General features: G+C 51.7%; 1 protein-coding gene across 4 annotated transcripts in view; it reads left to right on the top strand.

Annotated features, from left to right (window-relative positions):
• SLC44A2 (solute carrier family 44 member 2 (CTL2 blood group)) overlaps positions 1-22,507 on the top strand; it is a 49,359-nt gene extending 26,852 nt beyond the window's left edge. For 2 of the 4 annotated variants that reach the window (XM_065535655.2, XM_045378474.2), the window contains exons 3-23: positions 367-440; positions 566-650; positions 4,632-4,716; positions 4,849-4,959; positions 5,049-5,109; positions 5,200-5,323; positions 5,441-5,524; positions 5,617-5,729; positions 11,500-11,631; positions 11,718-11,817; positions 11,905-11,997; positions 12,173-12,257; positions 13,056-13,318; positions 13,395-13,489; positions 14,379-14,482; positions 14,591-14,664; positions 14,758-14,828; positions 14,962-15,050; positions 20,305-20,389; positions 20,836-20,960; positions 21,220-22,507. In XM_065535655.2, the coding sequence (XP_065391727.1) occupies positions 367-440; positions 566-650; positions 4,632-4,716; positions 4,849-4,959; positions 5,049-5,109; positions 5,200-5,323; positions 5,441-5,524; positions 5,617-5,729; positions 11,500-11,631; positions 11,718-11,817; positions 11,905-11,997; positions 12,173-12,257; positions 13,056-13,318; positions 13,395-13,489; positions 14,379-14,482; positions 14,591-14,664; positions 14,758-14,828; positions 14,962-15,050; positions 20,305-20,389; positions 20,836-20,957 (2,050 nt within the window). In that variant the 3' untranslated portion in view covers positions 20,958-20,960; positions 21,220-22,507. The remainder of the gene's footprint in view (positions 1-366; positions 441-565; positions 651-4,631; positions 4,717-4,848; positions 4,960-5,048; positions 5,110-5,199; positions 5,324-5,440; positions 5,525-5,616; positions 5,730-11,499; positions 11,632-11,717; positions 11,818-11,904; positions 11,998-12,172; positions 12,258-13,055; positions 13,319-13,394; positions 13,490-14,378; positions 14,483-14,590; positions 14,665-14,757; positions 14,829-14,961; positions 15,051-20,304; positions 20,390-20,835; positions 20,961-21,219) is intronic. The other 2 variants (XM_045378478.2, XM_045378477.2) reach the window with 1 other exon arrangement.
• The last annotated feature ends 4,678 nt before the right edge of the window (positions 22,508-27,185 follow it).

A 27,185-nucleotide genomic window follows, 5' to 3' on the forward strand; every position in this document is an offset into this window, starting at 1 on the left:
TAGCTAGACCTTATCTCTACAGAATATATATAAATTTAAAAAAATGTATGGTGGTGTGCACCTGTAGTCTCAACTACTTGGGAAGCTGAGGCAGGAGGATCGCTTGAGCCCAGGAGTTCGAGGCTGTAGTGAGCTATGATTGTGCCGCTGTCCTCCAGCCTGGATGACAGAGTGAGACTCTATTGCACAAAATTAAAAAAGGAAATGAAATAAAAATAAAAATGCATGTGCGTTTGGTACAGCATTCAAACCACTCAGGAAAATTTGTCCAAATAATACATGGATGAGGGTGTTTGCAGAGGACAGATGGGCCCATGGTGCACATGGCACCAAGGCTTCTCCAAACGCTGCCCCTCTGCTCCCCAGGGGCTGCACGGACGTCATATGCTGTGTATTCCTGCTCCTGGCCATTGTGGGCTACGTGGCTGTGGGCATTATAGGTGAGTAGAGAACGGGGCAGGACTTGGAGTTCCAGGGTGGGCGGAGGCAGCCATAGCCTCTGGAGTGGGAACACGGCTGGATTTCAGGAGTGGTAGTGTCTCAGTATCCCTGGATCTTTCCACAGCCTGGACTCATGGAGACCCTCGAAAGGTGATCTACCCTACTGATAGCCGGGGCGAGTTCTGTGGGCAGAAGGGCACAAAAAACGAGTGAGTTGACTCCTTGGGGCATGGCGGGGGGCTAGGGAGGAGGGGGCAGAAGGTTCTAGGCGTTCCCCATCTCCCTAAGTCTACTTAACAAGTGCTTACAGGCTGGGCGCAGTGACTCACGCCCGAAATTCCAACACTTTGGGAGGCCGGGGCAGGAGTATTGCTTTAGGCCAGGAGTTCAAGACCAGCCTGGCCAACATGGCGAAACCCTGTCTCTACTAAAAATACAAAAATTAGCCGAGCATGGTGGCACACGCCTGTAATCCCAGCTACTTGGGAGGCTGAGGCAGGAGAATCACTTGAACCCAGGAGGCAGAGGTTGCAGTGAGCCGAGATCACGCCACTGCACTTTAGCCTGGGGGACAGAGCGAGACTCAGTCTCAAAACAGACAAACAGCTGGGCGCGGTGGCTCACACCTGTAATCCCAGCACTTTGGGAGGCCAAGGCAGGCGGATCACGAGGTCAGGAGATTGAGACCATCCTGGCCAACACGGTGAAACCCCGTCTCTACTAAAAAAAAAAAATACAAAAAATTAGCCGGGCGTGGTGGCGGACGCCTGTAATCCCAGCTACTCAGGAGGCTGAGGCAGGAGAATGGCATGAACCCGGGAGGCGGAGCTTGCAGTGAGTGAGATCATGCCACTGCACTACAGCCTGGGCGATGGAGCGAGACTCTGTCTCAAAAAAAAAAAGCAAACAAAAATTAGGTGGATGTGCCCGGGAGCGGTGGCTCAAGCCTGTAATCCCAGCACTTTGGGAGGCCGAGACGGGCGGATCACAAGGTCAGGAAATCGAGACCATCCTGGCTAATCCGGTGAAACCCCGTCTCTACTAAAAAATACAAAAAAAAAAAACTAGCCAGGCGAGGTGGCGGGCGCCTGTAGTCCCAGCTACTCCGGAGGCTGAGGCAGGAGAATGGCGTGAACCCGGGAGGCGGAGCTTGCAGTGAGCTGAGATCCGGCCACTGCACTCCAGCCTGGGCGACAGAGTGAGACTCTGTCTCAAAAAAAAAAAAAAAAAAAAAAAAAAATAGGTGGATGTGGTGGGGACGCCCCTCTGGTCCCAGCTACCCAGCAGGCTGAGGTGGGAGGATCGCTTGAGCTGGGAGGCCAAGGCTGCAGTAAGGTTTAATTGTACCATTGCTCTCCAGCCTGGATGACAGAGCGAGACCTGGTCTCAACAAAACAACAAGAAAACAAGTACTGATAAAAGTTCCACCACCCTCAGCCACTAGTCCAGTCCTTGGGGACACACAGCTCTAAATGAGATAGTAAGCATCCTGTTCTCTGGCAGCACACATTTTAAAGGCGGGAGAGACTGAGAGGGGACAGTCCTGGATCAGACGTCAGGTGGTGATGAACAGGTGAGACAGCAGAGCAAGCACAGCCTGAGCAAGCACAGTCACTTCCTGGCTCTGTGACCTAGGGCAGGTGTCTCAATCTCTCTAAACCTCGTTTTCCTCATCTCTAAAATGAGGATCATAACGGTCCCACCCTCATCGGACTATTTTGATGGTTAGATGTGCCAATACATGTACAGAGCTTAGAATGCCACCTGGCATCGCCGGGCACGGTGGCTCACACCTATCATCCCAGTACTTTGGGAGGCTGAGGTGGGAGGATCAAGACCAGCCTGGCCAACATGGTGAAACCCCGTCTCTACTAAAAATACAAAAAAATTAGCTGGGCATTGTGGTATGTGCCTGTAATCCTGGCTACTCGGGAGGCTGAGGCAGGAGAATTGCTTGAACCTGGGAGGCAGAGGTTGTAATGAGCCGAGATCATGCCACTGCACTCCAGCCTGGGCAACAGAGCAAGACTGCATCTCAAAAAAAAAAAAAAAAAAAAAAAAAAAAAAGAATGGCACCTGGCATAGAGTTGCTGATGCTGCAGTTTTTAAATTATTATTATTATTATTATTATTGTGAAACGGATTTCGCTCTTATTACCCAGGCTGGAGTGCAATGGCGCAATCTCGGCTCACTGCAACCTCCATCTCCCAGGTTCAAGTGATTCTCCTGTCTCAGCCTCCCGAGTAGCTGGGATTACAGGCACATGCCACCACGCCTGGCTAATTTTTGTGTTTTTAGTAGAGATAGGGTTTTAGCATATTGGTCAGGCTGGTCTCTAACTCCTGACCTCAGGTTATCTGCCTGCCTTGGCTTCCCAAACTGCTGGGATTACAGGTGTGAGCAACCACACCCAGCCTATTATTATTATTACTATTATTATTACTATTTTGATACAGTATCTCACTCTGTCAGCTAGTGGCAGGATCATAGCTCGCTACAGCCTGGAACTCCTGGGCTCAAGCAATCTTGCCACCTGGGCCTTCGAAAGTGCTGGCACAAGACAGGCCTAAGCCACCCTGCCTGGCCCTATATAAAATACCTTTTTTTTTTTTTGAGACGGAGTTTCGCTCTGTCACCCAGGCTGGAGTGCAGTGGCGTCATCTCGGCTCACTGCAAGCTCCGCCTCCCGGGTTCATGCCATTCTCCTGCCTCAGCCTCCCGATTAGCTGGGACTACAGGTGCCCGCCACCACACCCGGCTAATTTTTTTTTTGTATTTTTGTAGAGACGGGGTTTCACTGTGTTAGCCAGGATGATCTTGATCTCCTGACCTCGTGATCCGCCTGCCTCGGCTTCCCAAAGTGCTGGGATTACAGGTGTGAGCCACCGTGCCCAGCCCATCTTTTTTTTTTTTCTTTTTGAGACAGAGTCTCACTCTGTCGCCCAGGCTGGAGTGCAATGGTGTGATCTTGGATCACTGCAACCTCCGCCACCCAGGTTCAAGCAATTCTCCTGCCTCAGCCTCCTAAGTAGCTGGGATTACAGGTGCCCGCCACCACACCCGGCTAATTTTTTTGTATTTTTAGCAGAGACGTGGTTTCTCTATGTTGGCCAGGCTGGTCTCGAACTCCTGACCTCAGGTGATCCACCTGCCTTGGCCTCCCAAAGTGCTGGGATTACAGGCGTGAGCTAACATGCCCGGCCACAGAAAATATCTGAAAGGAAACAACAGTCCGGGCACGGTGGCTCATGCCTGTAATCCCCGCACTTATGGAGGAGGATTGCTTGATGCCAGCCTGGGCAACATGGTGAAACTCTGTCGCTACCAAAAATACAAAAAATTAGCCAGGTGTGGTTGTACATGTCTGTAGTCCCAGGTGCTCAGGAGGATGAGGTGGAAGATCACTTGAGCCCAGGATCACTAGAGGCTGCAGTGAGCCAAGATTGTGCCACTGCTCACCAGCCTGGGCAACAGAGAAAGACTCTGTCTCAAAAAAAAAAAAAAAAAAAAAGAGGCCGGGCGCAGTGGCTCACACATATAAACCCAATACTTTGGGAGGTCGAGACAGGTGGATTGCCTGAGGTCAGGAGTTCGAGACCATCCTGGCTAACACAGTAATACCCTGTCTCTACTAAAAATACAAAAATTAGCCGGGCATCATGGCAGGCACCTGTAGTCCCAGCTACTCGGGAGGCTGAGGCAGGAGAATTGCTTGAACCCGGGAGGCGGAGCTTGCAGTGAGCCGAGATTGTGCCACTGCAACTCCAGCCTGGGCGACAGAGCGAGACTCTGTCTTAAAAAAAATAAATAAATAAAATAAAGTTTACTATAGGGTGGTTAAGAAGTCTTAACAGGTTGGGTGTGGTGGCTCACACCTATAATCCCAACACTTTGGGAGGCGAAGGCAGGTGGATCACTTGAGGTCAGGAGTTTGAGACCAGCCTGGCCAACATGGTTGAAACCCCGTCTCTACTAAAAATACAGAATTAGCCAGGCTTGGAAGCGGGCACCTGTAATCCCAGCTACTCGGGAGGCTGAGGCAGGAGAATCGTTTGAACCCAGGAGGCGGAGGTTGCAGTGAGCCAAGATCGTGCCATTGCACTCCATCCTGGGCAACAAGAGCGAGATTTCGTCAAAAAAAAAAAAACAGAAGTCTTAACAGTTGCCATTCTCCCTTCTCCAACTCCAGGAACAAACCCTACTTGTTTTATTTCAACATTGTGAAATGTGCCAGCCCCCTGGTTCTGCTGGAATTCCAATGTCCCACTCCTCAGGTAACCTGTCCCCACCATTCCCTTTTTCCTCTCCCCACTTTCCATCCTTTTCTCCCTGTGAATGTGGGCTGGGACCTCTGTCCTGAGTGGTCTGTCCCAACCCCACCCAATGCCTTCCTTCTTCCCGCCCAGATCTGCGTGGAAAAATGCCCCGACCGCTACCTCACGTACCTGAATGCTCGCAGCTCCCGGGACTTTGAGTACTATAAGCAGTTCTGTGTTCCTGGCTTCAAGGACAATAAAGTGAGTTGTAGACTGTCCTGAGAGCCCAGGTATGGGCAGCGGCAGTGTACTAGCCTTGGGGACTCACCTCCCTCCATCCCTCTTGGCAGGGAGTGGCTGAGGTGCTTCGAGATGGTGACTGCCCTGCTGTCCTCATCCCCAGCAAACCCTGTGAGTCAGGGGATCCCAGGAGACTCAGGTGGGGACGGGGAGGCTGTGCAGAGGCTCAGCCTGACTGGTCCCATCCTCTGCTCCATGCAGTGGCCCGGAGATGCTTCCCCGCCATCCACGCCCACAAGGGTGTCCTGATGGTGGGCAATGAGACGACTTATGAGGATGGGCATGGCTCCCGGAAAAACATCACGGACCTGGTGGAGGGCGCTAAGTGAGGAGATTGGCGCACCACACCGGGGTCGCACTTTCCTGGGTGGGACAGGCATCCCCTGGGGTTGACCTGATCACAGAAGAGGGTCTGACCTGAGCCTCGGTCTCCTTCCCCCAGGAAAGCCAATGGAGTCCTAGAGGCGCGGCAACTCGCCATGCGCATATTTGAAGATTACACCGTCTCTTGGTATTGGATTATCATGTAAGTCAGGAGGGAAGGGGCCTCTCCCCTGGCTGCCCCTTCTAAGCCTGGCCGGGGATGGAGTCTGTTCATGACCATTTTCTTTTCCCCAGAGGTCTGGTCATTGCTATGGCAATGAGCCTCCTATTCATCATCCTGCTCCGCTTCCTGGCTGGCATTATGGTCTGGGTGATGATCATTATGGTGATTCTGGTGCTGGGCTACGGTAGGTTACCCCCTCCCCGTGACTCTTCTTTCCTGAATCTGCACACTGCCCTGCCCTTTCCCATGGAAATGGCCCATCAGGGAAAAAAAAGAAAATGTCAGGCTGGGTGCAGTGTCTCACACCTGTAATCCCAGCACTTTGGGAGGCCAAAGCAGGCAGATCACTGAGGTCAGGAGTTCGAGATCAGCCTGACCAACATGGAGAAACCCCATCTCTACTTAAAATACAAAATTAGCTGGGCATGGTGGTATATACCTGTAATCCCAGCTACTAGGGAGGCTGAGACAGGAGAATCACTTGAACCTGGGAGGCGGAGGTTGCAGTGAGCCGAGTTCACGCCATTGCACTCCAGCCTGGGCAACAAGAGCGAAACTCCGTCTCAAAAAAAAAGAAAAAGAAAAAATGTCTCAGCGCTGTAGTTAAGGATGCATACTATGGTACCAGAATAGCAGAGGTTCAAATCCTGGCTTTGCCAATTCCTTGGGCAAGTGCCTCAACCTAACTGTGCTTCAATTTCTCTTTTTTTTTTAATTTTTATTTGAGACCTAGTCTCACTCTATCGCCCAGGCTGGAGTGTAGTGGCGTGATCTCTGCTCACTGCAAGCTCTGCCTCCCGGGCTCACGCCATTCCCCTGCCTCAGCCTCCCAAGTAGCTGGGACTACAGGCACCCGCCACCACGCCCGGCTAATTTTTTGAATTTTTTTTTTTTTTTTTTTTTTTTTGAGACGGAGTCTCGCTGTGTCGCCCAGGCTGGAGTGCAGTGGCCGGATCTCAGCTCACTGCAAGCTCTGCCTCCCGGGTTTTTACGCCATTCTCCTGCCTCAGCCTCCCGAGTAGCCGGGACTACAGGCGCCCGCCACCTCGCCCGGCTAGTTTTTTGTATTTTTTTTTAGTAGAGACGGGGTTTCACCGTGTTAGCCAGGATGGTCTCGAACTCCTGACCTCGTGATCCGCCCGTCTCGGCCTCCCAAAGTGCTGGGATTACAGGCGTGAGCCACCGCGCCCGGCCTCTTTCTTTTTTTTTTTTTTTTCTTTTTTTTTTTTTTTTTTTTGAGACGGAGTCTCGCTGTGTCGCCCAGGCTGGAGTGCAGTGGCACGATCTCGGCTCACTGCAAGCTCCGCCTCCCGGGTTCACGCCATTCTCCCGCCTCAGCCTCCGAGTAGCTGGGACTACAGGCGCCCGCCACCACGCCCGGCTAGTTTTTTGTATTTTTAGTAGAGACGGGGTTTCACCATGTTAGCCAGGATGGTCTCGATCTCCTGACCTCGTGATCCACCCGCCTCGGCCTCCCAAAGTGCTGGGATTACAGGCTTGAGCCACCGCGCCCGGCCTCTTTTTTTTTTGAGATGGAGTTTCGTTCTTGTCGCCCAGGCTGGAGTGCAATGGCGTGATCTTGGTTCACAGCAACCTCCGCCTCCTGGGTTCAAGCAATTCTCCTGCCTCAGCCTACTGAGTAGTTGGGATTACAGGCATGCCCCTCCACACCCGGCTAATTTTGTATTTTTAGTAGAGACGGGGTTTCTCCATGTTGGTCAGGCTGGTCTCGAATTCCCGACCTCAGGAGATCTGCCCACTTCAGCCCCCAAAAGTGCTAGGATTACAGGCATGAACCACCATGCCTGGCCTGCTTCAGTTTCTTTCTCTGTAAAATGAGGGTAATTTATATTTCTAGTTGGCAAACTAAATGACAAGGAGGTAATGTGCAGATAAAATATGTGTAGGGGCCTGTTTAGTTCAGGCCTATGGAATCCAGAGGCACAATATTGTGCTCAACAAAACAATGCTTCATATTTTGGATTTTTGTTGTTTTTGAGTTTTTGTTTTGTTTTGTTTTGTTTTGAGACAGAGGCTTGGTCACCCAGGCTGAAGTGCAGTGGCACAACCTTGGCTCACTGCAACCTCCGCCTCCCGGGTTCAAGCAATTTTCCTGCCTCAGCCTCCTGAGTATCTGGGTTTACAGGTGCCCAACGCCATGCCTGGCTAATTTTTTTTGTATTTTTAGTAGAGACGGGGTTTTACCATGTTGGCCAGGCTGGTCTTAACTTCCTTGTGATCTGCCTGGCTTGGCCTCCCAAAGTGCTGGGATTACAGATGTGAGCCACCATGCCCAGCCTTGATTTGTTTTTTGGGACAGAATCTCACTCTGTCACCCAGGCTGGAGTTCAGTGGCATAATCACAGCTCACTGCAGCCTTGACCTCCTGGGCTCAAGTGATCCTCCCAAGTAGCTGAAACCACAGGCATGCACCATCATGCCTGGCTAAATTTTAAATATTTTTGTAGAGACAGGCGCTCCCTATGTGGCCCAGGCTAGTCTTCAACTCCCTGAGCTTGAGCAATCCTCCCGCCTTGGCCTCCCTAAGTGTTGGGATTATAGGCATGAGCCACTGTGCCCGGCCCATATTTTGATTATTCCTTGAACTTTCCTAGAAGAAAAATGCTTGGTAATCCAATCTGAGGACACTCATAGTAAAATATTCGTATGAATAGTGGTTTCTAGCCTGGTGTGGTGGCTCACGCCTATAATCCCAGCAATTTGGGAGCCTGAGGTGGGTGGATCACCTGAAGTCGGGAGTTCGAGATCAGCCTGACCAACATGTAGAAAACACATCTCTATTTTTATTTTATTTTTATTATTATTATTATTATTTTTTCTTGAGACAGAGTCTCTCTCCATCGCCCAGGTTGGAGTGCAGTGGCGCAATCTCGGCTCACTGCAAGCTCTGCCTCCTGGGTTCACGCCATTCTCCTGCCTCAGCCTCCCAAGTTGCTGGGACTACAGACGCCTGCCACCATGCCCGGCTAATTTTTTTTTTTGAGACAGAGTCTCGCTTTGTCACCCAGGCTGGAGTGCAGTGGTGCGATCTCGGCTCACTGCAAGCTCCGTCTCCCAGGTTCACGCCATTCTCCTCCATCAGCCTCCCTTGTAGCTGGGACTACAGGTGCCCACCACCACACCCGGCTAATTTTTTGTATTTTTAGTAGAGATGGGGTTTCACCGTGTTAGCCAGGATGGTCTCGATCTCCTGACCTCATGATCTGCCTGCCTCAGCCTCCCAAAGTGCTGGGATTACAGGCGTGAGTCACTGTGCCCGGCCTTATTATTTTTTTTTTGAGACAGAGTCTCGCACTGTTGTCCAGGCTGGAGTGCAGTGGCACAATCTCAGCTCACTGCAACCTCCGCTTCCCGAATTCAAGCAATTCTCCTGCCTCGGTCTCCTGAGTAGCTGAGATTACTGGCCCCCACCACCACGCCCAGCTAATTTTTTTTTTTTTTTTTTTGTATTTTTGTATTTTTAGTAGAGATGGAGTTTAGCCATGTTGGTCAGGCTGGTCTCGAACTCCTGACTTCATGATCTGCCCATCTTGGCCTCTCAAAGTGCTAGGATTACAGTTGTGAGCCACCACACCCGGCCAACCCCATCTCTATTAAAAATACAAAATTAGCTGGGCGTGGTGGCGCATGCCTATAATCCCAGCTACTTGGGAAGCTGAGGCAGGAGAATCACTTGAACTCGCGAGTTGGCGGTTGCCGTAAGCTGAGATTCTGCTATTGGACTCTAGCCTGGGCAACAATAGTGAAACTCCGTCTTAAAAAAAAAAGAAAACAGTGGTTTCTAGGCAGGTTTATGCCTGTAATCCCAGCACTTTGGGAGGCTGAAGCAGGAGATTCACTTGAGTCCAGGAGTTTGAGGATGCAGTGAGCCATGATCAAGCAACTGCATTCCACCCCGGGCAACACGGTGAGATCCCATTGCCAAAAATAAATTTAAGGCCAGGCACCATGCCTCACACCTGTAATGCCAGCACTTTGGGAGGCTGAGGTGGGTGGATCACTTAAGGTGGAATTTGAGACCAGCCTGAACAACATGGTGAAACCCCATCTCTAATAAAAATACAAAATTAGATGGGCATGGTGGCGCATGCCTGTAATCCCAGCTACTTGGGAGGCTGAGGCGGGAGAATCTCTTGAATCTGAGAGGCAGAGGCTGCAGCGAGCTGAGATCGTGCCATTGCACTCCAGCCTGGGCAACAGAGTGAGACTCTGTCTCAAAAAAAAAAATTAAATAAATAAATAATAATAATTTTTAAATTATCTGGGGGCCGGGCACAGTGGCTCCCGCCTGTCATCCCAGCACTTTGGGAGGCCAAGGCAGGCAGATCAGGAGGTCAGGGAAGATTGAGACCATCCTGTCTAACAGGATGAAACCCCGTCTCTAGTAAAAATACAAAAACTTGGCCAGGCTTGGTGGTACGTGCCTATAGTCCCAGTTACTTGGGAGGCTGAGGCAGGAGAATCACTTGGACCTGGGAGGCAGAGGTAGCAGTGAGCCGAGATCACGCCACTGCACTCCAGCCTGGGTGACAGAGAGAGACTCCGTATCAAAAAAAAAGAAAAAAAATTAGCTGTATGCACCTGTAGTCTCAGCGACTTGGGAGGCTGAGGTGGGAGAATAGCTTGAGCCCAGGAAGCTGAGGCTGCAGTGAGCTACGATGGCACCACTGCAGTCCAGCCTGTATGACAGAGGTAGACCCTGTCTTAAAGTAATAGTAATATACTCAATGCAACCAAAAAAATAGTGGTTTCTAGCTGGGTGTTGGCATTTTAGGTAGCTTGATTTTTTTTTTTACTTTATCTCCCAAAGTGCTGCGATTACAAGCATGAGCCACCACACCATGCCTGTCTTTTTTTTTTTTTTTCGAACCGGAGTCTCACCCTGTCGCCCAGGCTGGAGTGCAGTGCAGTGGCACAATCTTGGCTCACTGCAACTTCTCCTTCCCAGGTTGGAGTGATTCTCCTGCCTCAGCCTCCCAAGTAGCTGGGACTCAGGCATGTGCCACCATGCCCAGCTAATTTTTTGTATTTTTAGTAGAGACGGGGTTTCACAGTGTTAGCCAGGATGGTCTCGATCTCCTGACCTTGTGATCCACCTGCCTTGGCCTTCCAAAGTACTGGGATTATAGGCGTGAGCCACTGCGCCCGGCCAAGCCTGTCTTTATTTTATAATTATAGTTTGCAAGCTAAGAAGAATGCTGAAAATTTCTAATGCTGCTCTACATATTAATACCCAGGCCACTCCCGAGAATCACTGTTATAAGGTGGCGAGGGGGTCAGAGGGAGGTCTTAGCCATGCAGCATCCTGACACCTGCTCATTCATTCATTCATTCAACAGCTATCCTGGCTGGGCGTGGTGGCTCACGCCTGTAATCTCAGCACTTTGGGAGGCTGAGGTGGGCGGATCACCTGAGGTCAGGAGCTCGAGACCATCCTGGCCAACATGGAAAAACCCTGTCTCTACTAAAAAATACAAAAATTAGCTGGGCATGGTAGCGGGCACCTGTAATCCCAGCTACTCGGGAGGCTGAGGCAGGGAGAATCTTTTGAACCCTGGAGGTGGAGGTTGCAGTGAGCCCAGATCGTGCCGCTGCACCCCAGCCCGGGTGACAGAGTGAGCCTCCGTCTCAAAAAAAAGAGAAGTTAGACCCTGGCAGCACATGATTATGATTCCAAGTAGGGGGAAAGGGTTCTGGAAGGTCTCCTGTGAAGGTGACACTTGAGCAGAGAGACCTAAAGATGTGTGGGATCCAGCCATGGGGAGAGAATGCACCGGGCGGTGGGAACTGCAGGTGTAAAGTCCCTGAAGCAGGGGCTAGAAGAGGCGGCCTCTCAGCCTCGATGTTTGCTTCTGTTAAATGCGGGCAGTTGTAGCGCTTTGCAAAGTTGCAGGAGGCATTGGTGGGCGGAGCTCGTGGTTTCCCCCATGCAGGAATCTTTCACTGCTACATGGAGTACTCCCGACTGCGTGGTGAGGCTGGCTCTGATGTCTCTTTGGTGGACCTCGGCTTTCAGACGGATTTCCGGGTGTACCTGCACTTACGGCAGACCTGGTTGGCCTTTAGTGAGTCACAGTCTCCCAATCCTGCCCCGACATGAGGCCTTGGAGGGAGTGGGGAGCCCAGGTGGCTCAGCCTTTGCCCTTTGCAGTGATCATTCTGAGTATCCTTGAAGTCATTATCATCTTGCTGCTCATCTTTCTCCGGAAGAGAATTCTCATCGCGATTGCACTCATCAAAGAAGCCAGCAGGTGGGGGCCCGGTGCCGGGGGTCAGGATGGAGCTGTCCCTAGAGTTGTGTCTTTTGCCCTGATGCCTGTGTCTCTGCTCCTCCCTAGGGCTGTGGGATATGTCATGTGCTCCTTGCTCTACCCACTGGTCACCTTCTTCTTGCTGTGCCTCTGCATCGCCTACTGGGCCAGCACTGCTGTGTATCCACCCCCAGACACCAATCTCTGACCCCAGGGATGTCTAAAGACCAACTTTGCCCAGAAGTGACCTGCATCTTAGGGACAGGGCTGGAAACTGGTGGGATAATGGATTCTTTCCCACGAAAGTCCCTGGGGTCCTCAGTCCTAGACCTCTGCTTCCTTAATGAACCTCCAGCTTCCTGTCCACTTCCAATGAAGCGGTCTATAAGATCTTTGATGATAGCTCCTGCTCACTTACTGCGAAAACCTGCAACCCAGAGGTGGGTGTCCCCAGGGTGGGGAGGGCAGGTATTGCCCCAGAAGGCCCCGGATGATTTTAAACCTCTCACGTCCCCTTGGAGGTTCAGCAAGCAATTGGCTCCTGTTGCATGTCCTGTGCTGGGTGTGGGGGAGAATGCATGGTGGGGAAGAGACTCTCTAACTGGATTGAACAACTTCCCAGGACAACCTGGCTTCCTGTCTTCAACTTGCCCTGGCCTTCACCCTGGGTGCTAAATCACCTATTTTTCCCTCTTTTCTTTTTTTTTTTTTATGAGACAGAGTCTCACTCTGTCGCCAGGCTGGAGTGCAGTGGCATGATCTCAGCTCCCTGCAACTTCCAACTCCCTGGTTCAAGCAATTCTCCTGCCTCAGCCTCCCGAGTAGCTGGGATTACAGGCACACACCAGCACGCCAGGCAAATTTTTGTATTTTTAGTAGAGACAGCGTTTCACCATGTTGGTCAGGATGGTCTCGATCTCCTAACCTCGTGATCCACCCGCCTCTGCCTCCCAAAGTGCTGGGATTACAGGCGTGAGCCACCTTGCCCGGCCCGTTTTTCCCCATTTCATTTCCTGTCTCCATTCTCTCTTCTTGACCCTGGTGATGGCCACTTCTTGTTTCTAGAATTCTTTCCTTTGCACAAGCTGTGTTCCAAACCCTTAGTTCCTTCACTTAACTCTGATCCTTATGTCTCCTGTCCTACCTCATGGTTTTCCTGGCCCCACACCTGATGCTCAGAGCCCACTGTGAACCCCTGGCGCCTCTTTTTGGACTCGGTTCTCCCTTCTCTCCCACAGACCTTCCCCTCCTCCAATGAGTCCCGCCTATGCCCCAATGCCCGTTGCCAGTTCGCCTTCTACGGTGGTGAGTCGGGCTACCACCGGGCCCTGCTGGGCCTGCAGATCTTCAATGCCTTCATGTTCTTCTGGTTGGCCAACTTCGTGCTGGCTCTGGGCCAGGTCACACTGGCCGGGGCCTTTGCCTCCTACTACTGGGCCCTGCGCAAGCCGGACGACCTGCCGGCCTTCCCGCTCTTCTCTGCCTTTGGCCGGGCGCTCAGGTGGGCTGGCGTTGCGGGCAGGATGGGGTGGAGGACGAGGCCTGGCCCAGCCACCGACCACCCCCTCGGCCCGCAGGTACCACACGGGCTCCCTGGCCTTTGGCGCGCTCATCCTGGCCATTGTGCAGATCATTCGTGTGATACTCGAGTACCTGGATCAGCGGCTGAAAGGTACGGCCCACCCACCGCTTGCATTAGCTCCTGTTGGGGGGCGAGGCTGAATAGCAAACCAGGATTGGTTCTTGCTTGGAGGTGGGCGGTGCCAAGATCATAGAGCAGTGATGGATTTCTGTCTATGCCTCGGGGGAGCTCAGGAGTTGGCGTGATTGGGTCCTGCGATGGAGGAGCAAACCAGAGAACCTACTGGGTGGAATTCTTGCTGTTGAGGGGACAGGCCCAAGAGGACTGGCCCACCATTGATTATTGCTAGAGTGAATTGGAGTGGGATATATTTGCGCTGAAGGAAGCACGAATAAAACTGGTTTATTAGCTGAGCGCCGTGACTCACGCCTATAATCCCAGCACTTTGGGAGGCTGAGGCGAGCGGATCACCTGAGGTCAGGAGACCAGCCTGCCAACATGATGAAACCCCATCTCTACTACAAATACAAAAATTAGCCAGCCATGGTGGTATGCGCGTCTGTAGTCCCAGCTACTCGGGAGGCTGAGAGAGGAGAATCACTTGAACCCCAGAGGTGGAGGTTGCAGTGAGCCGAGATCGAGCGACTGCACTTCAGCCTGGGAAACAGAGCAAGACTCCATTTCAAAAAAAAAAAAAAAAAAAAAAACTGGTTTATTTTTCTTAGAGGAAGGGCTGTGGGGCTGGGATTGATTATACTTTGCTTTAGAGACAGGATCTTTCTCTGTCGTCCAGGCTGGAGTGCAGTGGCACCATCATGGCTTACTGTGGTCTCAAACTCCTGGGCTCAAGTCCCTGTCTCTTTGACAGCATGGACTCAGGAGACCTGGACATTGGCAAGTGTGTGTGATAGGGAAGAGGGGATCCCTTCCATGGCAGGCGGTGTCCCCTCACTTCTGCATCCCTTCCCTTCTCTTCCAGCCGCAGAGAACAAGTTTGCCAAGTGCCTCATGACCTGCCTCAAATGCTGCTTCTGGTGCCTGGAGAAGTTCATCAAATTCCTCAATAGGAATGCCTACATCATGGTGAGTGGGCCTGGGACCCCCAACCAACCCATCAGCTCCTGCTGGGTGAGAGGACCACCCCCCATGCCCACCCAGTGGGTCTGATCTCTCCCTCCCACTCTCCTCCAGATTGCCATCTACGGCACCAATTTCTGCACCTCGGCCAGGAATGCCTTCTTCCTGCTCATGAGAAACATCATCAGGTCAGGAATCAGCACCATCTTCCTCCTGCCACCTCCCTCTTCCCCTAGTCCCTGAAGCCAGCATTAACACCTGCCCCTCACTGTCCCCTGCAGAGTGGCTGTCCTGGACAAAGTTACCGACTTCCTCTTCCTGTTGGGCAAACTTTTGATCGTAGGCAGTGTGGGTAAGTGCCGCCCACCTCGCCTCTCAGGGTGTGGGAGCCTGATTTCTGTCTTCTGTGATGGGTGTCATCTTCTTAGGAGGCTATTTCCTATATCCAGAACCCTTCACCATCTTGCTTTCTTCTCCTTCTCCAGGGATCCTGGCTTTCTTCTTCTTCACCCACCGTATCAGGATCGTGCAGGATACAGCACCACCCCTCAATTATTACTGGGTTCCTATACTGGTATGGACCTCTGGGGAGAGATGGGGGTTTGGGAAGAAAGAGGTGTTGGGATTTGCTTGGTCTTCTTTGACTAGATAAATGTGGCTAGAGGTCAGAGGTGGGGAATTGATTATTTATTCGGACCACAAACTCTTTGTTTGTTTTTGCATCAGAGTCTTGCCCTGTTGCCCTGGCTGGAGTGCAGTTGTGCAATGTTGGCTCACTGCAACCTTTGCCTGCTGGGTTCAAGCGAATTCTCAAGCTTCTGCCTCCCGAGTAGCTGGGATTACGGGCGCCTGCCCCCACACCTGGCTAATTTTTGTATATTTATTTTTTAATTTTAATTTAATTTAATTTAATCTTTTTTTTTTTTTTTTTTTTTTTCTTTTTTGAGACAGACTCACTCTGTTGCCCAGGTTGGAGTGCAGTGAAATGATCTTGGCTCACTGAAACCTCTACCTCCCTAGTTCAGGCGATTCTCGTGCCTCAGCCTGCTGATTAGCTGGGATTACAGGCACATGCCACCACACCTGGCTAATGTTTTTTGTTTTTTGTTTTTTGTTTTAGAGACGGAGTCTCGCTTTGTCACCCAGGCTGGAGTGCAGTGGCCGGATCTCAGCTCACTGCAAGCTCCGCCTCCCGGGTTTACGCCATTCTCCTGCCTCAGCCTCCCGAGTAGCTGGGATTACAGGCGCCCACCACCTCGCCCGGCTAGTTTTTTCGTATTTTTTAGTAGAGATGGGGTTTCACCGGGTTAGCCAGGATGGTCTCGATCTCCTGACCTTGTGATCCACCCGTCTCGGCCTCCCAAAGTGCTGGGATTATAGGCTTGAGCCACCGCGCCCGGCCTTTTTGTTTTTTTGAGACAGAGTTTCACTCTTGTTGCCCAGGCTGGAGTGCAATGGGGTGATCTCGGCTCACTGCAACCTCCACCTCCCGGGTTCAAACAATTCTCCTGCCTCAGCCTCCTGAGTAGCTGGGATTACAGACATATGCTATCATGTGTGACTAATTTTATATTTTTAGTAGAGACTGGGTTTCTCCATGTTGGTCAGGCTGGTCTCGTACTCCCAACCTCAGGTGATCCTCCCGCCTCGGCCTCCCACAGTGCTGGGATTATGGGCATGAGCCATCACACCTGGCTAATTTTTGTATATTTAATAGAGATGGGGTTTCACCATGTTGGCTGGGATGGTCTCAAACTCCTGATCTCAAGTGATCCGCCTGCCTCAGGCTCACAGAGTGCTGGGATTGCAGGTGTGACCCACCACCCCCGACCTCGGACCACAGACATTATTGAGCACCTACTGTGTATTCAGCATTGAGGTGGAGGGCTTCCCTCTAAAGGCCTTAGAGTTTGGGGGTAAACAGATATTCCTCCATAATGATATTGGTGAATGTATGATTGCAGACTGGGATACGTCACTAGTATGTATAGCACAGGGAACCGTTTGAACCTGTGGTGGGGGATCTGGGCAGGTGTGGGGGTCCAGGTGGTGCCATGCAGGTGATGTTGGATCCGAGATCTGAAGCTGTAGGCAATATCCAGGCAGAGGGAACAGCAAGTACAGTGGCCCTGAGGTGCGAGTGTGCCAGGAACAGTAAGGAAAGCAGTGGGGCTGATGTGGAAGGAGTAAAGAAGTGGAGATAGGGACCGGGTGCGGTGGCTCACACCTGTAATCCCAGCACTTTGGGAGGCTGAGACAGGTGGATCACTTGAGGTCAGGAGTTTGAGACTAGCCTGGCCAGCATGGCGAAACCCCATCTCTACAAAAAAATACAAAAATTAGCCGGGTGTGGTTGCGGGCGCCTGTAATCCCAGCTACTCGGGAGGCTGAGGCAGGAGAATTGCTTGAACCTGGGAGGCAGAGGTTGCAGTGAGCCGAGATCATGACACTGCACTCCAGCCTCAGTGACAGAGTGCTCTGTCTCAAAAAAAAAAAAAAAAAAAAAAAAAGGTGGCGATACGGCCAAGGAGGTAATAAGGCTGTGGAGTGATTGAGCCTTCATTGCAAGGGCAGTATTGTACCTCAGTGTAGGTCTTGAAGCCCAGTGACCTAGTTTCGTTTCTTGGATCCTCTATTTGCTAGTTCTAAGATGAGGAAGAGTAATCTTGGGCAAGTTATTTAATCCCTCTAAGGTCCACTGACTTTTTTTTTTTTTTTTTTGAGATATGGAGCCTTGCTTTGTCACCCAGGCTGGAATGCAATGGAGTGATCTCTGCTCACACAACCTCCACCTCCCGGGTTCAAGCGATTCTCCTGCCTCAGTTCCCCTAGTAGCTGGGATTACAGGCACATGCCACTGTGCTCGGCTAATTTTTGTATTTTTAGTAGAGATGGGGTTTCACCCTGTTGGTCAGGCTGGTCTCGAACTCCCCGACTTCAGGTGATCCACCCACCTCAGCCTTCCAAAGTGTTGGGATTACAGGCATGACCCCTTATGCCTGGCCATGATTTCATTGTATTGAATTTGTATTTTATTTTATTTTTATTTATTTATTTATTTTTTGAGATGGAGTCTCACTGTGTCGCCCAGGCTGGAGTGCTGTAGCGTGATCTTGGCTCACTGCAACCTCCGCCTCCTGGGTTCATGCCATTCTCCTGCCTTAGCCTCCTGAGTAGCTGGGACCACAGGTGCCTGCCACCATGCCTGGCTAATTTTTTTGCATTTTTAATAGAGACAGAGTTTCACTGTGTTAGCCAGGATGGTCTTGAACTCCTGACCTCGTGATCCACCTGCCTCAGCCTCCCAAAGTGCTGGGATTACAGGTGTGACCCACCATGCCTGGCGAATTTTTATTTTAATATAATAGAGATAGGCTGGGTGTGGTAGCTCACACTCTACTATAATAATAATAATGATAATAATAATAGAGGCAGGGTCTCCCTCTATTGCCCAGGCTGGTCTCGAGCTCTGGGCTCAAGGGATCCTCCCGCCTCAGCCTCCCAAAGTGCAAGGACTACATGTATGAGCCATCACACCCAGCCATGTCTACTGACTTCAGTCAACAAATGTTTATCTAGCAGCTACTTAGGCCCTGTGAGTCTTCAGATTGCTATGGATGTAGCAGTAAATGGGACTGGGTCTAGTGAGGATGTGGGCATTAAACCTGGAAAGCCCTCAACATGCATAAAATTGCAGCTACACCAAGAGCTCAGGAGGGGTGCCCAGTGCTAGGAGGACATAAAATAGGCTCTAGAGGCCGGGCATGGTGGCCCACACTTTGGGAGGCCAACGTGGGCAGATCATGAACGTCGCGAGATCGAGACCATCCTGGCTAACACAGTGAAACCCCGTCTCTACTAAAAATACAAAAAAACTAGCCGGGCGAGTTGGCAAGCACCTGTAGTCCCAGCTACTTGGGAGGCTGAGGCAGGAGAATGGTGTGAACCCGGGAGGCGGAGCTTGCAGTGAACTGAGATCCGGCCACTGCACTCCAGCCTGGGCGACAGAGCAAGACTCCGTCTCAAAAAAAAAAAAAAAAAAAATTAGTCAGGTGTGCTGGCACGTACTTGTAGTCCCAGCTACTCAGGAGGCTGAGGCAAGAGAATCACTTGAACCCGGGAGGTGGAGGTTGCAGTGAGCCGAGATCATACCACTGCACTCCAGCCTGGACAACACAGCAAGATTCCATCTCAGGGAAAAAAAAAAAAAAAAAAAAAGGCTCTCAGCCAGACGCAGGGGCTCACATGTATAATCCCAGCACTTTGGGAGGCCAAGGCAGGCAGATCGCTTGAGCTCAGGAGTTTGAAACCAGCCTGGGCAACATGGCAAAACCTCATCTCTACAAAAAAATATATATATACAAAAATTAGCTGGGTATGGTGGCACATGCCTATAGTCCCAGCTACTTGTAAGCCTGAGGTGTGAGTATCACTTGAGCTACTTGTAAGCCTGAGGTGTGAGTATCAAGGCTGCAGTGAGCTGAGATGGTGCCACTGCACTCCAGCCTGAGCAACACAGTGAGACCCTGTCTCAAAAAAATAAATAAATAAAAATAGAAAAGCCCGGCCGGGCGCGGTGGCTCAAGCCTGTAATCCTAGCACTTTGGGAGGCCGAGACGGTCGGATCACGAGGCCAGGAGATCGAGAGACGATCCCGGCTAACACGGTGAAACCCCGTCTCTACTAAAAAATACAAAAAAACTAGCCGGGCGAGGTGGCGGGCGCCTGTAGTCCCAGCTACTCGGGAGGCTGAGGCAGGAGAATGGCGTAAACCCGGGAGGCGGAGCTTGCAGTGAACTGAGATCCGGCCACTGCACTCCAGCCTGGGTGACAGAGCAAGACTCCATCTCAAAAAAAAAAAAAAAAAAAAAAATAGAAAAGCCCACTCTATGTGTCATAGGTGGTTTCCTGGAGGAGGTGGGACTTGAGAATTTGCTCTTTGAGCTGAAAGCAGAAGGTTGATGAGGCATAAATTAGATTTAAGTCAGGGCAATAGCACATGCAGAGGCCCAGGGGTTAAATAAAGCAAGGATGAGACTGGGTGCGGTGGCTCATACCTGTAGTCCCAGCACTTTGGGAGGCCAAGGTGGGCGAATCTCTTAAGCCCAGGAAGGGTAATGGATAATGTGGCAAAAACCCATCTCTACAAAAAATACAAAGGTTAGCCAGGCATGGTGGTGCACATCTGTAATCCCAGCTACTCCGGAGGCTGAGGTGGGAGGATCACTTGAGCCCAGGAGGCAGAGTTTGCAGTGAGCCGAGATCACGCCACTACACTCCAGCCTGGGCTACAGAGTGAGATCGTGAGACCCTGTCTCAAAAAAAAAAAAAAAAAAAAAAGGCCAGGTGCGGTGGCTCACGCCTGTAATCCCAGCACTTTGGGAGGCCAAGGCAGGTGGATCACCTGAGGTCAGGAGTTTGAGACCAGCCTGGCCAACGTGGTGAAACTCCATCTCTACTAAAAATACAAAAATGAGCCTGGCGTGGTGGCGCATGCCTGTAGTCCCAGCTCCTCGGGAAGCTGAGGCAGAACGGCTTAAACTCGGGAGACGGAGGTTGCAGTGAGCCGAGATCACGCCATGGTGCTCCAGCCTAGGTGACAGAGTGAGACTCCGTCTCAAAAAAGAAAAAAAGAGAGGAAGAGAGAGAAAGAGGGCTTTGTGTGTATCGCGGGGCCCTGCCAGCGGGGGTGAGGGGTTGGGATGTCATTAATCCAAAGAAGGTTTCTCGCAGGGGAAGGACGTGGTCCCAGCGTAGGAGAGACACAGTGGGTGGGGGCTGCTCTGGGAAGGACGTGGAGCAGGGATGGCTTGTTTCTCCTTGCCCAGACGGTGATCGTTGGCTCCTACCTGATTGCACATGGTTTCTTCAGCGTCTATGGCATGTGTGTGGACACACTGTTCCTCTGCTTCTGTGAGTGACCCCTCACCCCAAACCTTGCTGGGCCCCAAATCCCTTCTTCCCACTGGGCATCACATCACCCTCCAACGGGGCACCACGGTCGCCTGCCCCCAGCTTCCCCGGGGCTTGGCTGTCCCTCGTCCTGGGTCCCCAGCCTGTCTTCCTGGTTTCCTTTTGCGCTTAGAAGCAACTCCAACCTCCTGTCCACTTGCCCAGGCTGCAGCCTGGACGCTGCCCTGGAGCCCACCCGCGCTTCGCAGTTTCTGGCTTTGATGGGGGGGGGATCTGTGGCTGCCACTAACTCTGGTTTCTCCAACTGTTTTTTTTGTTTGTTTGTTTTTTTCGTCTCTCTTCCTCTCCTCCATGCCTGCTGGCTTCCCTGTTCTTCCCTGCCTCCCTCTTTCCCTCCCTTCCTGACCACCCCATTTTCCCCCTGCCGGTTCCCGGGGGGAGCCCAGGTGAGGACCTGGAAAGGAATGACGGCTCTCAGGAGCGACCCTACTTCATGTCGCCCGAGCTGAGAGACATCCTGTTGAAGGGGAGTGCGGAGGAGGGGAAGCGGGCGGAAGCCGAGGAGTAGAGAGTGAGGGAGGCTGGCGTGGGGGCCAGGTTTCCTCCATGTAGACTGGGGGTGCATGAAGCGGGGGGGCTTCCTGGCCTGGGAGTGTGGGGATCCTGTGTGTTCCTCGGAGCCCACTACAGTCTGCCCCTCTCTGGTCCCAGTGTGTCTGCTTTCTAACCCTCTGAGGCTTCTCTGTGACCCTTGTCCACCCACCCTGTCCCCGGAGGCCCCTGCCCGTGGGCTCCCCTCATGCCTCCTGCTCTGGGACCTCTCTCCGCAGTGGAGGACCTGGAGAGGAATGACGGCTCGGCCGAGAGGCCTTACTTCATGTCTTCCACCCTCAAGAAACTCTTGAACAAGACCAACAAGAAGGCAGCGGAGTCCTGAAGGCCCCGCGCTCCTCACCTCTCAAGGAGCCTCACGCCGCAGGGTGCTCAGTAGCTGGGTCTGTTCCCCCAGCCCCTTGGGCTCACCCGAAGTCCTATCACTGCCGCTCCGCCCCCTCCCCATGAGCCAGATCCCACCAGTTTCTGGACCTGGAGAGTCCGGGGTATCTCCTTCTTATGCCAAGGGGCGCTTGGAGTTTTCATGGTTGCCCCTCAAGACTACGAGAAATGAGTAAAAACCCAGTGGGGCCTCTTGCTGTCTGGGACGGCATGTGGCCCGACCTCCGCAAGCTCCCTCATGCTTCCTGCCCCCGTTTACACGACAACGGGCCAGACCACAGGAAGGATGGTGTTTGTGTCTGAGGGAGCTGCTGGCCGCAGTGAACACCCACGTTTATTCCTGCCTGCTCTGGCCAGGACTGAACCCCTTCTCCATACCTGAACAGTTGGCTCCAGGGCCACCAGAAGCATTTCTTTATTATTATTATTTTTTAACCTGGACATGCATTAAAGGGTCTATTAGCTTTTTTTCCATCTGTCTCAACAGCTGAGATGGGGCTGCCAAGGAGTGCCTTCCTTTTGCTCCCTCCTAGCTGGGAGTGACTGGGGTGGGGGTGTGTGTGCCCAGGTGGGGGTATCTCCTGGCTGGGAAGGAGGGAGCGGGAGGGAGACTTTTGCTTGCAGGGGTTGGCAGTGGAGAGCGGGCTGGAGAGGAGATCGCTAATAGCTGTTTAATGGAAACCTGCTGGGCTGGAGGGAGTTAGGCTGAATTTCCCGACTTCCTCTGCCAGTTATTGACACAGCTCTCTTTGTAAGAGAGGAAAGAAACTGAACCCACCCAAGGGATGATTTCAGGGGGAGAGGTGGAGGGCAGATGCCCTGGGCAAACCCGGCCCCTCTGCCCACACACCTCACTTGATGATCCTTTTGCCAAACTTGTCGAACTCAGGGGACCTGGCTTCCCGGTTGCCCCTCTGCCATATTCCAAGGCCCCCTCAGACTTCACGTCTCTGCTCATCAGCACTGTCCCAGGATCCTGGAGAGGGAGAACCCCCGACCCCAGGGGAAAGAAGGGGGGGTCTCCCCTTTCCTGTGTCTGCGCCAGCCCTGCCCCCATTGCGTCTGCACACCCCTGCGTGTAACTGCATTCCAACCACTAATAAAGTGCCTATTGTACAGGTCCAGGCCTGGTGTGTTTGTGGGGGGCAGTGAGCCAGTGGGCAGCTGGTAGGGGGAACCCCCACTTCCAAGGCCCTAGGAGTCTCTGAGCTGTGGCGATTCTCTCAACAGGCAGGAGGAGGGGGCCGGAAACCCACTGGCTGCTGGCTCTGCCTGAATTCCAACCTTCAGGCAGCTCAGATTTCCCCTGATTAGGCCCTAATCCCTGGATTCCAGAAGGCAGAGGCAGCCTGTCCACCTCCCGTATCACCCATCCTGGACACGTGCCCCCAGGGCCCAGGCACCTGAGGTCCTGCAGTCTATGCTCCCCAGCTACTTTGGATCTGCGAAGGGACCGCCCTTGGGGTGGGCCCTGCTGCCTGGAAGCTCGCTGCTGCCCCCTCGTGCCAGCTGCCTGTGTCAGTCACCTCCGGACAATCCGCCCCAATATTTCAACTGTCTTTGCTCTCCACTCCCCCTTCTCCGGGAATTTTTCTTCAATATCCACTTTTTTTTTTTTTTTTTTTTTTTCAGACAGTCTTGCCCTGTTACCCAGGCTGGAGTGCAATGGTGCAATCTCAGCTCACTGCAACCTCCGCCTCCCCGGTTCAAGTGACTCTCCTGCCTCAGCCTCCCAAGTAGTTGGGATTACAGGTGCATGCCACCACGCCTGGCTAATTTTTTGTTTTTAGTAGAGGCGGGGTTTCGCCATGTTGGGCAGGTTGGTCTCGAATTCCTTACTTCAGGTGATCTGCTCGCCTCGGCCTCCCAAAGTGCTGGGATTACAGGTGTGAGAGCCACCTCGCCCAGCCTTTTTTTTTTTTTTTTTTTTTTTTTTGAGACAGGGTCTCACTCTGTGGACGAAGCTTAAGTGCAGTGGTGCAATCATGGCTCACTGCAGCCTCAGGTGATCCTCCCACCTTAGCCTCCTGAGTAGCTGGGATGGCAGGTACACACCACACCTAAGTTTTGTATTTTTTGTGGAGATTGGGTTTTACCATATTGCCCATGCTTTTTTTGTTTGTTTGTTTTTGAGACAGAGTCTCCCTTTGTGGCCCAGGCTGGAGTGCAGTGGCACAGTCTCAGCTCACTAAACCTCCCGGGTTCAAGTGATTCTTGTGCTTTAGCCTCCCGAGTAGCTGGTATTACAGGCACTCACCACCACATCCAACTAATTTGTTTGTTTGTTTGTTTGTTTTTGAGACGGAGTCTTGCTCTGTTGCCCAGGCTGGAGTGCAGTGGCGTGATCTCAGCTCACTGCAAGCTCTGCCTCCTGGGTTCACGCCACTCTCCTGCCTCAGCCTGGGCGATAGGGCGAGACTCCGTCTCAAAAAAAAAAAAAAAAAAGCTCCTGGCAGCCAGGCGCAGTGGCTCACGCCTATAGTCCCAGCACTTTGGGAGGCTGAGGAGGGCGAATCACGAGGTCAGGAGTTCAAGACCAGCCTGGCCAACATGGTGAAAACCTGCCGCTACTAAAAATACAAAAATTAGCCAGGCATGGTGGCACACACCTGTAATCCCAGCTACTTGGGAGGCTGAAGCAAGAGAATTGCTTGAACCCAGGAGGCAGAGTTTGTGGTGAACCAAGATGACACTATAGAACTCCAGCCTGGGCAACAGAGTGAAACTGTCTCAGAAAAAAAAAAAAAAAAAGAATGGTGGTACGATACGTATAGCACAAAATTTGCCATCTCCATCTCTTTTTTATTAAGCAACTGGGTCTCACTATGTTACCTAGGCTGGCCTTGAACTCCTGGACTGAAGGGATCATCCCGCCTCAGCCTTCCGAGTAGCTGGGATGACAGGCACTCGCCACTGTGCCTGGTTTCTGTTTAATTTTTCGAGGAACCACCATAGTGTTTTCTGGCTTCATGCTTTGGCTCCACTTTCTTCTAGGTTGGCTCCACTCTCTGCCAAGTTCCTTTATCTGGGTATATTCCCTGCCTCCAACCACACTGTGCTGTGATAGTTAATTTTAGGTGTGAACTTGGCTGGATTAGAAAATACCCAGATTTGAGCTGTGATGTAAAAATAAGACAAAGAAAAAAAAAAAACAGTGGCTGGGCTCAGTGGCTCGCACCTACAATCAGCATTTTGGGAGGCCGAGGTGGGCAGATGGCTTGAGCTTGATTGAGTTTGATCGAGACAAGCCTGGGCAACATGTGGAAAGCTTGTCTCAACCAAAAATATGAAAATTAGCAGGGTGTGGTGGTCACGCACATGTCGTCCCAGCTACTCAGGAGGATGAAGTAAGAGGGTCACTTTAGCCCAAGAGGGGCAGTGAGCTTAGATCACACTACTGTGCTCCAGCCTGGGTGACAGAGCAACACCTTCTCTGATAAAGCATTACTTCTGGGTGAGCGTCATCCAATCTGCAGGGCTCCGATAGAACAGAAAAAGGAGAGAAAGGATTTTCCTCCCCAGAGCTGGGACACCCTCCTCCTCCTGTCTTGACAAGACTTATACTAGTGATCCCTGGTTCTCAGGCCTTCGACCTTGGACTTGGAATTACACCATTGGTGTCCCTGGCTCTGAAGCTTTAGGATTCAGACGGAACCTCACTACTGGTTTTCCAGGGTCTCCAGCTACTGGAGCTACTGGAGCTACTGGCTTTAGGGTCTGCAATGTGTGTGGTAGGACATCTCAGCCTCCATGATCACATGAGCCAATTATCCTACTAAATCCCCTCTCATCTACCTGCCTCCTATTAGCCTTCTTTGGAGAAACCTAATAATACACACATCATACATTTTCGTGGCTCTCTTTTTTTTTTTTTTTTTTGAGATGGAGTCTCCCTCTGTCGCCCAGGCTGGAGTGCAGTAGTGCGATCTCAGCTCACTGCAAACTCCGCCTCCCAGGCTCACACCATTCTGCTGCCTCAGCCTCCTGAGTAGCTGCGACCACAGGCGCCAGCCACCATCCCCGGCTAATTTTTTTTTTTTTTTTTTTTTTTGTATTTTTAGTAGAGACAGGGTTTCACTGTGTTAGCCAGGATGGTCTTGATCTCCTGACCTCGTGATCTGCCTGCCTTGGCCTCCCAAAGTGCTAGGATTACAGGCATGAGCCACTGCGTCCAGCCACATTTTCCTGGCTTTAAGATGAGAAGTCTTCTCTTTTTTTGAGACAAGAGTCTTGCTCTGTTGCCCAGGCTGGAGTGCAGTGGCATGATCTCAGCTGACTGCAACCTCTGCCTCTCAGATTTAAGCGATTCTCCCGCCTCAGCCTCCCGAATAGCTGGGATTACAGGCGCCCGCCACCATGCCTGGCTAATTTTTGTATTTTAAGTAGAGATGGGGTTTCACCATCTTGGCCAGGCTGGTCTTGAACTCTTGAACTGTTGCCACCCACCTCTGCCTCCCTTAAGTGCTGGGATTACAGGGCCATAGAAGTCTTTTCTTGCTCCTAAGTCTCAGGCCTGGAGCTCACTGACTCTGACCAACCTGATTATGATCATTTACTCATTGTAAATCATTGAATGAATCATTCTGGTCAAAGTATGGGTCTAGTTTGGGAGTCAGGCAGTGGGGACCTGCCATCTGGACAACAGTTTGATGAAGGGAGAGGAATGGTTCCCCAACGACTGTGGTCATCCCAGTGTCCATCCCAGAGTGGTAACCAATGTCCACGCTGGGGGGAGTAAGAAGGGAACAGGCATATGACAAAAAGCTTTCAAGAGGGAAGTTAACTGGATGTGATTGGGAGAGCCGGTGGAATCTTTCAAGATGAGGAAGACAATGAATAGAGAGGCTGTAAGGACAGCAGAGTCACTGAGAGCGACAGGACCTGTCTAGACAGAGGGATTGCAAGAGGGGGATGACCTCAATCTTCAACCAATGAGCGGGAGGGAGGGAAGAGAGAAGAAGGAACAGCCAGTTGACAGATGATGTCACTAAGACAAGGAGGGGAGAATGGTGTTGTATATAGGGTTTGTGACCACTGAGTGGTGGAAGGGCAAGGGCAGAGGTGGGAGGTTGGGTCAGGATAGCAGTTCAGTAAGACAGGGCAGATGGCATCTTGCGTCTTCCATCCTTTATGGTGACCAAGGACTAGGAGCCTGATGGATGGGGTTTATTGGAAGGTTGGCCTGAAAACTTTTTACTTTAAAAATTTTTTTTTTCTTTTTTTTTTCTTAGACACAGTCTCGATGTCACCCAGGCTGGAATGGGGGGGTGGCTCAATCTCGGCTCACTGCAACCTCTACGTCCCAGGTTCAAGCAATTCTCGTGCCTCAGCCTACCGAGTAGCTGGAATTACAGGCGCCGGCCATCATGCCCAGCTAATTTTTGTACTTTTAATGGAGACAGAGTTTTATCATGTTGGCCAGGGTGGTCTTGAACTCCTGACCTCAAGTGATCCACCAGTCTCAGCCCCCCAAAGTGCTGGGATTACAAGTATGAGCCACGGCACCTGGCCTTCTTTTTGTTTTTATTCTTGAAAACTTTTTTTTTTTTTTAAATGTAGAGATGGGGCTGGGTGCGGGTAGCTCACACCTGTAATCCCAGCACGTTGGGAGACCAAGGTGGGTGGATAACTTGAGGTCAGGAGTTTGAGACCAGCCTGGCCAACATGAAACCCAGTCTCTACTAAAAATACAAAAACTAGCTGGGCATGGTATTGTACGCCTGCAATCCCAGTGACTTGGGAGGCTGAGGCAGAATTGCTTAAACCCAGGAAGTGGAGGTTGCAGTAAGCTGAGATCGTA

Source organism: Macaca fascicularis, chromosome 19 (assembly GCF_037993035.2).
Source record: "Macaca fascicularis isolate 582-1 chromosome 19, T2T-MFA8v1.1".
NCBI classification, from domain to species: domain Eukaryota; kingdom Metazoa; phylum Chordata; class Mammalia; order Primates; family Cercopithecidae; genus Macaca; species Macaca fascicularis.